Source organism: Herpailurus yagouaroundi, unplaced genomic scaffold, assembly GCF_014898765.1.
Source record: "Herpailurus yagouaroundi ecotype Mexico unplaced genomic scaffold, PumYag 77, whole genome shotgun sequence".
NCBI lineage: Eukaryota > Metazoa > Chordata > Mammalia > Carnivora > Felidae > Herpailurus > Herpailurus yagouaroundi.
The window spans coordinates 81,513,827-81,524,806 of record NW_024412388.1 but is presented as its reverse complement, the minus strand read 5'-3'; the positions used below and the strand labels follow the sequence as shown (position 1 = coordinate 81,524,806).

At 42.4% G+C, this 10,980-nt stretch overlaps 1 protein-coding gene across 3 annotated transcripts in view; it reads left to right on the top strand.

Annotated features, from left to right (window-relative positions):
* Positions 1-5,443: 5,443 nt before the first annotated feature.
* ALG14 (ALG14 UDP-N-acetylglucosaminyltransferase subunit) overlaps positions 5,444-10,980 on the top strand; it is a 102,781-nt gene continuing 97,244 nt past the window's right edge. The window contains exon 1 of one of the 3 annotated variants that reach the window (XM_040471041.1): positions 5,444-5,692. In XM_040471041.1, the coding sequence (XP_040326975.1) occupies positions 5,554-5,692 (139 nt within the window). In that variant the 5' untranslated portion in view covers positions 5,444-5,553. The remainder of the gene's footprint in view (positions 5,693-10,980) is intronic. The other 2 variants (XM_040471044.1, XM_040471043.1) reach the window with 2 other exon arrangements.

Genomic DNA, 10,980 nt, shown 5'->3' with positions numbered 1-10,980 from the left:
TCATCTTTTGAAGAATTTTGTTCCTATTCTCATTCTCTTTCTCTCCTGCATCAACTTTCCTCCACTGGATCATTTTATTTTTTTTTAATCTTTATTTATTTTTGAGAGAGACAGAGACAGAGTGTAAGTGGGGGAGGAACAGAGAGAGAGGGAGACACAGAATCAGCAGCAGGCTCCAGGCTGTCAGCACAGAGCCCAACTCAGGGCTCGAACTCACTCGAACTGTGAGATCATGACCTGAGCCGAAGTCGGATGCTTAACCTACTGAGCCACCCAGGCGCCCTTCCACTGGATCATTTTAAAAAGCAAATGAGGGGGCGCCTGGGTGGCGCAGTCGGTTGAGCGTCCGACTTCAGCGCGGTCACGATCTCGCGTTCCGTGAGTTCGAGCCCCGCGTCGGGCTCTGGGCTGATGGCTCAGAGCCTGGAGCCTGTTTCCGATTCTGTGTCTCCCTCTCTCTCTGCCCCTCGCCCGTTCATGCTCTGTCTCTCTCTGTCCCAAAAATAAATAAACGTTGAAAAAAAAAATTAAAAAAAAAAAAAGCAAATGAGTATGTCCAGTAACTCCCATCTTAAAAAAATAAGTTTCCTCAATTCCAAATTCTCTTTCATTTCCCATCCAATTTATCCATTACCTTTCAAAGAAAAACTTGAAGTAATTGTCTACAGACATTGATTTTCTTCATCTTCCATTGACTCTTCTGCCCATTTCCAACTGCTTTCTATAACCACCATTTCACGGAACTGCTACTCCTGTTTAGATCCTCAGTGACTAGCTTGTTTTCAAGTCATTGTGTCCTACCTATGAACAGCATGTGACATAGCTGACTGCATTCCCATTCTTTTTTTTATAAAATTTTTTAAAATTTATTTATTTTTGAGAGACAGGGAGAGACAGAAAACAAGTGGGGGAGGAACAGAGAGAGAAGGAGACACAGAATCCAAAGCAGGCTCCAGGCTCCAAGCTGTCAGCACAGAGCCCAAAGCGGGGCTCAAACGCACAAACCATGAGATCATGACCTGAGTGAAAGTCAGACGCTTAACCGACTGAGCCACCCAGGTGCCCCTGCATTCCCATTCTTGAATCATTTTCCTCTCTTGGTTTTGTGGACACCACCCTTTCCTGATTTTCCTCTATCTCCCTGGCTTTCCCTTCTCTATCTTCCTTGCTGGCTAAATCTCCTTTATTAGACCTCAAAATGTTGACGACCCCATACTCTTCTCAATCCTGAGCTGTCCAATATAGTAGCACCTATCCACATGTGTCTATTTAAAATTAAAATAATTTAAATGAAATAAAATTAAAATCCAGTTCCTCAATTGTACTAACCACATTTCAAGTGCTCAGTAGGTGCATGTAGATAGTGGACAACATGGATGTAAAACCTTTCCATGAAAGCAGAAAGTTCTATTGCACAGGTCTGACCTATACTCCCTCCCTAGGTGATCTCACTCATTCCCATGGCTTTCAGCACCACGTTTATGCTGAGTTCTAAATTTATACCTCTAGCTCTGACCCAAGCTTCTGATTTGTACATGAAACTACCTATTTGACATAACCACTTGGATGTCTAACAGGTTATTCAAAGTAACATCCAAACCAGAACACTCCATTTTCATCCTCTCCTCCCCTTTCTCTACCCACAAAAGCTTGTTTCTCTTCCTGGCTGTCTATTCTTAGCAAATGACACCATCCAACCAGTTTTGAGGTGAAAACTCTAGAAGCCATCTTGATCTCCAATATCTAATCCATCAACAAGTCTTAATGACTCTATCCATAAAATGTATCTCAAATCTACCCTCTTCTATTTCCGCTGTCATCTTTCTAATCTAAGTTTCTTGTCTGGGCTATTGTCCTGTCCTACTCATATGAGATCCTCTGTACCTAAATCTGGCACATAGCAGGTTCTGAGTATTCAGTATAATCCTACTGAATAGTGCAAAATAATCCGAACTTTTAAAATATTCATGAATTATAGATATTTGCCAAAGAAACTTAAGAAAATAGAGTTAAGAAGATAATAAAAATCACTTCCCACAGACTTTACTTAAAATTAGTTATGGCTCAAAATTATTATTCATTTTGTCAATTATTAATACATTTTTCGTGCTTTCACAGCATACAATTTACTTTCCTCTATCTGTAATTTGCATTGTCAGTGCAATTTACCTGCCCAAGAGAAATTTTAGTTACTGCCTCTTGCCACTAAGCCTTGCCTTTCCTGATTAATCCAGGACAGCTCCTTGACCTTGTGATTATCTATACATTTTGCGCCTGTCACAGCCCAATAGACATTGATTTTGCTCAGGAGTTCCCAACTTTGTTCCTGTCCCTGCCTGCCACCTAGCTCCTCTCTGCATTCCTCAGCTTTCTTGTCAGGAACACTGAACAGTTTGACCCTAGCCTTAATTCAGAATAACTCAACCAATAACTCTAAACAATGTCTGCTACTCTACCTCCATTCGCTCCATTTATTGGCAGCCCCTAAATGCTTGATCATCTCCATTCATTCCAGCTGCATGCCAATGTGGTCAAGCTGATATTTCCTACAGATACAGGTAACTACAAAAGTGAGGAGATGGGGTAAAGGAGAATGCATGGATGTCTTCTGAGACCTGCAGTCTAGTAATTATTAATAAGCTTGACATCTACGTTGCCTGTGTCGGGTTACAAAGTCGTCTGGGACACAACAGTCTCACAGCAATCCAAACACTATTATTTGCCTAACCAACAATCATCTCTCCTCTACTCTCTTCCAACTTCTTCTCTCCAAGAGAATGACCATTGTGTTCAGTACCCACCCTCCATCAAATAGCCAGATACAACAGGTAACTGTACGCCATCCTCCACCCGACCCCAGCCAGCTCTGAGGTGTCATTCCTTTTTTTTTTTTTTAATTTTTTTTTTTCAACGTTTATTTATTTTTGGGACAGAGAGAGACAGAGCATGAACGGGGGAGGAGCAGAGAGAGAGGGAGACACAGAATCGGAAACAGGCTCCAGGCTCTGAGCCATCAGCCCAGAGCCTGATGCGGGGCTCGAACTCACGGACCGCGAGATCGTGACCTGGCTGAAGTCGGACGCTCAACCGACTGCGCCACCCAGGCGCCCCTAAGGTGTCATTCCTTTTATGAATAATCAAGTGATATAAACACGGCCAGACAGAGTGAAAGAAAGTCCGCTGTGAGGGGTTCCAGAAAAGGTTTCCTCGCCCTTAAAAAAGAGACCCAATGACAAGATAACCTCTTTTTTTTTTTGGCTCCAGAGATTTCCCCATCTGGATGTAATTTCTAAGACCTTAACATCTTCTTTTAAGTATGAGGGGAGAGTCTTAGGTTGAAACGCTTGTTGGGAATAGTAGAGTGGGCAGATGAAAGAAAACTATATCCTTTGTAATGTACTTAAGTTGTTTTTTATACCGTGCCAGAGGCCCTACCTCTGGACTTTGAACTATGTATTTATAAGCCCAAGGGATTCTGAATTCATCAAAATTTGATGCACTGAATTCTAAGCCCACAATTATTACTAGCTGAGAAATCTTAGGCAAACTATTTAACTTTTTTTTAATGTTTATTTATTAATTTACTTTGAGAGAGAGAAAGTACGAGTTGGGGAGGGGAAGAGAGAGAGGGAGAGAGAGAATCCCAAGAGCACAGAGCCTGACGCAGGTCTCAATCTCAGGAATCATGAGATCATGACCTGAGCCGAAATCAAAAGCAAGACACTTGGCCGACTGAGCCACCCACGTGCCCCAAACTATTTAATTGTTATAGAATCCACGTCTTTACCTGTAAAGAGGGAAATAATAATCACTTTTTGGTCTTATTGTAAGGATGTAGGGTTAAGACGATTTGATGGAAGACTGAATATTCCGTGCTGTGAGGTCCATTAGCCAGAAAATGATGCTTTCACATCCCTAAATGTTTTCCACACTTGCCTAAGGGAAATTGACACATTGGTTAAATAACCTGATCCCAGGCCTCTCTTAAAAGACTGCATTTTAGAAGACACATTCTAGGGGCACCTGAGCGGCTCAGTTGGTTGCGTATCTGACTTCAGCTCAGATTATGATCTCATGGTTGACGAGTTCAAGCCCCACATGAGGCTCTGTGCTGAGAGTTCAGAGCCTGGAGCCTGCTTTGGATTCAGTGTCTCCCTCTCTCTCTGCCCCTTCTCTGCTCATGCTCCATCTCCCTCTGTCTCGAAAATAACTAAACATTAAAAGACACATTTTAGGGGTGCCTGAGTGGCTCAGTTGGTTATGCATCTGGCTCTTGATTTTGGCTCACATTATGATCTCATGGTTCCTATGATCGAGTGCCGACAGCATGGAGGCTGCTAAGGATTCTCTCTCTCTGCCCTTTCCCCATTTGCTCATTTGCTCTCGCTCTCAAAATAAGTAAATAAACATTTTTTTAAAAATTTTAAAAAGGGAAGACACATGCTAGGCTCTAGGCAAATGTGATAATCGAGCAAGTCTGAGCTTAGCAAAGGAATACACAATGTAATACTCCTATGAAGCAGGAGTTAGGATTTCTGGTTTCTAAGCCTAGATTTGCCACTATTTCACTCGAGCAGACTGTTTCATCTTTCAGGACCTGTTTATCTGTACACTTGTCCTATCTAACCTATAGGTCTGTACTGGACTGAAGGCAAATTACACTTGGGGTGAAGGGACTTCTGTAATCTCAGTATTTTTATATTGCTGCCATGTGGATTAAATAGACAACAAAAATGAGCAAAATTGGAGCTGGGGGAGGTGTTGGCTTTGTAGTAACTGAATACTAATTGTAGGACGCTGCCTTCTCTATCCTGCTACCTTGAGCCACTAAGCTTCCACTCCTCTCAGGACCATGGCATAACTGGAGGTGATCACCCTCTGCCACTCTGATCACACTGAGATCTGAGAAAATGCCTAGAAAAAGTTAAATACACGAGTGTTCGGAAAGAGATTCAGATGAGGGCCCTCAATTCAACTTTTTGTACCAAGGTACCTTTTATAGGCAAGCACAGTAATGTCTGCATGTGCAACAGAAACATTTTCCTTGGCAGAGAGAGAGAGAGAGAGAGAGAGAGAGAGAGAGAGAGAGAGAGAGAGAGAGAGAGAAAGAAAAAAAAAAAAAAAAAAAGAGGAAGAAGGAAAGGGGAGAGGAGAGAAAAGAGAAGAAAAAAGGCTGTATATGCTATTGGCCTCAGGTGGAATTCACAGTTAGTGGCGCTGGAACACCTCCTAACTTGGGAGCTCTGGGGCCTTTAGGGCGCACAGGCGGCCTGACTTCGTCACGGGGGGAAATCACACTTTTGCGCTTTACTTGCCGAATTTCACTTTGTGCTTGGACGGCAGCAGCGCAGAATCCGGGAGGCAAGCCATCAAAGTCCTCGGGGCTGGGGCTTCCGCGTCTCGCCCCGAACTCCTCCCAGCGTAGGCAAGCCCCGCCCATCAAGGGGGTCGCCACGCCCCGGTTGAGTCTCCACAGCGCCCGTACTTGTTGAACTTTGACCTCGTCTCAGAGGCCGCACGGGTGGGGGCTGTACGTATGTGTCGTAGCTACGCATGGTTAGCGTCCTTATTCTAGCCGCGGCGGGAGCTGCGGTGGCCGTGCTTCTTCTGGCACTGCGGCTGTGGGTTGTGCTCCATTCTCGGGTCCTTGTGCCCCGTCAGTCTCTCAGTCTCTTGGTGGTGGCTGGGTCCGGTAAGTAGTGGGGCGTGGGTCGGTGACTACAAACCCCAGAGTGCACCGCGACGCTCTCCTCTGGTCTCCTTAGCACTTTTGGAGCATTGCATGCTGCAATTTGTAGTTTCCCTGCGTTACCGGAACCGGTCAGCCCAGCCAGGGCGAAATACTGACTTACTGACGCGGCCCAGGCATCTTTTAATGACAAATGAGTAACTTACGCTTGTCTATAATTGAGCTTCCCTGTAGCGTATATTTTTCTAACAAATTATTACATTACTATATTATGTATATTGGACGGAGGGGACGCAGCAGCTTTATGATGCCAGCTTGCAATTCTCCTGAGTAGTAAAAGCTGTTTTGCGTTGTTAATCTAGGCATGTTGTGTTTCGTTTCGAAATCACGAACACTGCATGATGAATGAAGCAAAGTGAATTGCCACATTTATAAATACACAAAATCCATGAGGATAGAAACAACTATCTCCTGACCATAGAACAATACACGTTTCAGAATATTGTGTCACAGTATGAACAACAAGCTGTCCTATCGGGTAATACAGTCAAAACAGAGATTACCAGCTCTGTAGGCGCTTACAATTTGAAATGGTCTAGTTCTGACAGAGACACATATATTGTGTATATTTAGAAATGCTAGGAGATGGCATCCAGATACAATAATTTTAGTATGAGCAAATGTTGTAAACCTATGTTCAAGTATAATTCATTACTTTATTCGCTTAATCATGTGGAGATTTAGGAGAGACCAAGCATTATGCTAAACTCTGGAAATAACAGAACTAATACTACTACTTACGGTGGAGTAGTGACTGTGTCCCAAGCAGTGTGAAAGGTGCAAGGGTACGGCAGTGAAGGGAATGGAGATTAGATAAAACTAAAACAAAAAAACAAAATAGGTAATTGCTGTAATCTGGGACGTACAGACTGCTATGGAAGTCTTCAGGAAGGTCACCGCTTTATCTGAATGTGAGACCGGAAAATTCTGGGAAGAAGTGCTGTCTAAACTGAGACTTGAGAGATGACCAGGAAAGGGGAGCTGGGGCTTTGAGGACTGGAAGGGTGTGAAAAGAAGTTGATAGCACTTGCAAGGGCTGGCGGTGGGAGGGCACTGTTGCTTTGAGTTCAACGTGGAGAGGTAAACGAGGCGCAGATCCTGAAGAGCATTGTAAACCATGCTCTATAAAGCTATTAGCACTACTCCAGTGCTTCGTTCCATTTAGGGGTTAGGAACACAGGTTCTAGATTGACATAATCCTGGAGTGGAGTCACATCTCTGCCACTTACTGACTTGGTGATCTTGGGCAAATTATTTAACCTCACTGAGCCTTCTGTTTCCACCTTAAAAAATATGGGATGAGAAGAGGTGAAGAGAGATTAAGTATGGAAGTATTAAAAGGGTTTAGCAAAGTGCTTGGCATATAATAAGCATTTAAAAAAAAATTTAGAGAGAGAGAGAGCAAGCGTGCATGTCAGGGCAGGGCAGAGGGAGAAAGAGAATCTCAAGCAGCCTCCATGCTCAGCGCAGGGCCCAAGTCAGAGCTCAATCTCAGGACTGTGAGATCATGACCTGAGCCCAAATCAAGAGTCAGATGCTTAACCGACTGAGCCACCTAGGCACCCCATTTAGGGTGACTGTCGTTAATCCTGGTAGCAAAGGATCTTTTAAAACACTTTTGAGTGGAGAGTGACCCAATTAAATCTAAGCTTTTACATAGATCATTCAGCCTACATTGTCAAGGGAATGTTTCGACAAAGATTGAAGTAGGGAGACAAGTAGGAACATTTTGAATAATTCAGATGACAAATGATGACAGCCAAACTAGGGTGATGGGTTTGGGGATGGAGAGAAGTATATGCATTTAAATAAGATTTAGGAGATAAAAAAAATCACAGATCTTGTGGTTTAAAAGTAGGAAGTAAGGAAAGGAAAGGTACAGGAATGATGTCCAGGTGTCTGTCTTGAATAAATGGATGAATGGATGTTACCGCCATTCATTTGACAGTATTAGATTTGGTGGACTGAGAACCAAAATTAAGACTGATAATTACTCTGGCAAATGGTCCTTGTCATTCAAACCATTCAAGGTAGGGAGAGGTCAAGGCCCTCAAAGAATCATCCAAGTCAAAGAAAGACTTATATTCAGATGAACAGTTTAACACTTCATGCCCAAAATGTTGGAGGAGGGGGAAGGCATTTTCAGTGTGTACCTTGACTACCTAAAAAGTAGTCTTTAGATACCATAAAACGATATTAATCAACCACTTACATTCAAAGAACATCAATCGAAATTACTACTTTTACTTGAAACAACATATGATCTCCAAATTTTAGATTTAATATCAAATGCTCATCTACCCATTCATTCGATAATAGGAGTGCCTCCTGTTTTCTAAGCACTGGAGATACAGTAGTAATAAAATGAACAGAAGTCCCTGCCGTCATGTCATGGTTGAGCAAGGGTAGGGGGAGACAAAAACAAAAGAAATAAATAGACTTCATATTAAATTATATGGTGATAAATACTAGAGGGTAGGGAGGGGGATTGCATTTTAGAATTGTAAGGGAAAGCCTTCTTGGGGGGATGACAGGATGTCCAACAGCAGGGAGGCCACAGTGGCTGGAGTAGACTTAAAACTGGGTAGAAGCAGATGAGGCCCATAAGGTAACAAATTAAGGGGTTAGATTACAAGATGACTTTTATTCCATGTGAGAAGGGAAGCCACAGGAGGGTTTTGAGCAGAGGTAAATCATTTGATCAACTCTTTCTAATAGGGTCACAGTGGATGCTGTGTTGAGAATAGATGGACGTAGACACTTGAATAGACAAATGAAGCTGGGGGAGCAGACCAGGAAGCTATGGTCATAATCAATGTGAGTAATATGGCTTGGAGCTGGGTAGGAGCAAAGGAGATGGAGAGAAGAGATTGGATTCTGGGTGTATTTTTTTAAATACAATTTATTGTCAAATTGGCTGACATACAACACCCAGTGCTCATCCCAACGAGTGCCCTCCTCAATGCCCGTCACTCATTTTCCCCTCTCTCCCACCCCCGTGTCCACCCTCAGTTTGTTCTCTGTATTTCAGAGTCTCTTGTGGTTTGCCTCCCTCCCTCTCTGTAACTATTTTCTCCCCTTCCCTTCCCCCATGGTCTTCTGTTAAGTTTCTTAAGATCCACATATGAGTGAAAACATGATACCTGTCCTTCTCTGACTTATTTCACTCAGCATAATACCTTCTAGTGTCATCCATATTGCTGCAAATGGCCAGATTTCATTCTTTCTCATTGCCAGGTAGTATTCCATTATATACATAAACCACATCTTCTTTATGCATTCGTCAATTGATGGACATTTGGGCTCTTTCCATAATTTGGCTATTGTTGAAAGTGCTGCTATAAACATTGGAGTACATGTGCCCCTATGCATCAGCACTCCTGTACCCTTTGGGTAAATTCCTAGTAGTGCTATTGCTGGGTCACAGGGTAGATCTATTTTTAATTTTTTTGAGGAACCTCCACACTGTTTTCCAGAGTGGCTTCACCAGTTTGCATTCCCACCAACACTGCAAGAGGGTTCCCGTTTCTCCACATCCTTGCCAGCATCTGTAGTTTCCTGATTTGTTCATTTTAGCCATTCTGACCAGTGTGAGGCGGTATCTCAGTGTGGCTTTGATTTTTATTTCCCTGATGATGAGTGACATTGAGCATTATGTAAGGTAGAACTGAGAAGATTTTGTTCCCAAAGAATATATCTTAATAAAAGAGTAAAATGGAAGACAAGGCCCATCATTGTAACGACTTCAGTTGGTGGCAAGGTTAAATCTTCAAAGAATGTATTCAGTAAGTGTTTCCTTTTAAGAAAAGAAAAGACTGTTAAAGCAGGTATAATGAAGTTTTAATTGCAGTGGAAAATGTGGAAATTATCCTTTTTATCCTTAATTGGTCCAGCTGTGAAAGCAAGTACCTACTTTGCAAACCACCACACTTTCTCAAGGCTAAAAACAAAAATACAAAAATGAGCATAAATCAGATGTGTAAATTACATGCCCCAGACACAAAGATGGGTGACAAGTTACAAAGCTAAATTATGATTCTAATTCCTGAAACTCACACATAATCTATGCCAATTTTATTTCTACATCTAGTCCCTTCTGCAATGTAGAGAGTAATCCTTCCCTTTCTACTATAATAAAATATGTGTATGGGGAGAAACCACATGCTTAATTTGTTCTATATGTTCACTGTTTCACTATCAAAAGCACTTTCTTGCAACAGTAGCAGTGGAGGAGAGTTTAGTAGGTGGGGGGAACAGTGTGACCAGAGACAAGGAGGAGATAACAAGATGAATAGAGAGAATGTTAAGGACATCAACCTGGCTGAGGCTGAGAGATTGTGAAATGAAACTAAATGGGTATGATAGGGCTCGTTGAGAAGGAGTTTGATTGCTTTGCTTAAAAATGCTGCATAGTTAATGCGATAGATTGATGTGCTTTTCTGTTTTTTTTTTCATGAAGGAAACCTCAATGTACACAGTCGATTTTTGAATTCATGGTTTTGAAATTAAAGCATTAAAATGTTGGAGATTGTACAGTTTCAAACTTTGAACCATTGTTTGGTGAAACTGGTAAATATTTGATGGCCTGCAGTGTGCTGAGACTTCTCTTAGGAGCTGGGGTTAGAGTGATGAACAGAAGTCTTCCTTAGGAATCCCCGAGCCCTGCGGGTCAGTGCTCATGCCCCCCTGACATTACTTCGCAGCCCAGAAACCTTCAGTGACAGTTTTTCCATTTTTCAACCTACTTTCCTGATCTTCTTTCACTCTCGTCCTTCTCCCCAGTATTTCCCCCATTCCTTGAGCCCACATCTCAGATTTTGCCATCTCATGTCCTAATGATCCCACCCAGTGGCCTCCCTACTGCTCTGTGTCCATTAGCTTCGGCTTCAGCTTTATCAGGGATCTCCCCTACTCTTACAAGGTTGTTATCATAACCATTTGCTTGCCTCCCCTCTGCCCTCATTTAAATTTTTCATGCTGTCTTGCATCACTCTTTACATGTCTGTGTGCATTCTTTCCCCTTGTACCAGGCTTCTTGATAACAGGAGTTGTGTCTTCTACTTCTTTGTGCCTCCTTAGCACCTACTGCTAGTGCCAGTTTTATTGTTTTACTTTTATTATCCTCTTCCCCCATATAAAAGTAGTATTTATACAAGGGCATTGATTATTATTTCCAGATGTTGCTTTTGTCTTTTGAGGAATACATAAAACATAACATTAGTATAGCAGAG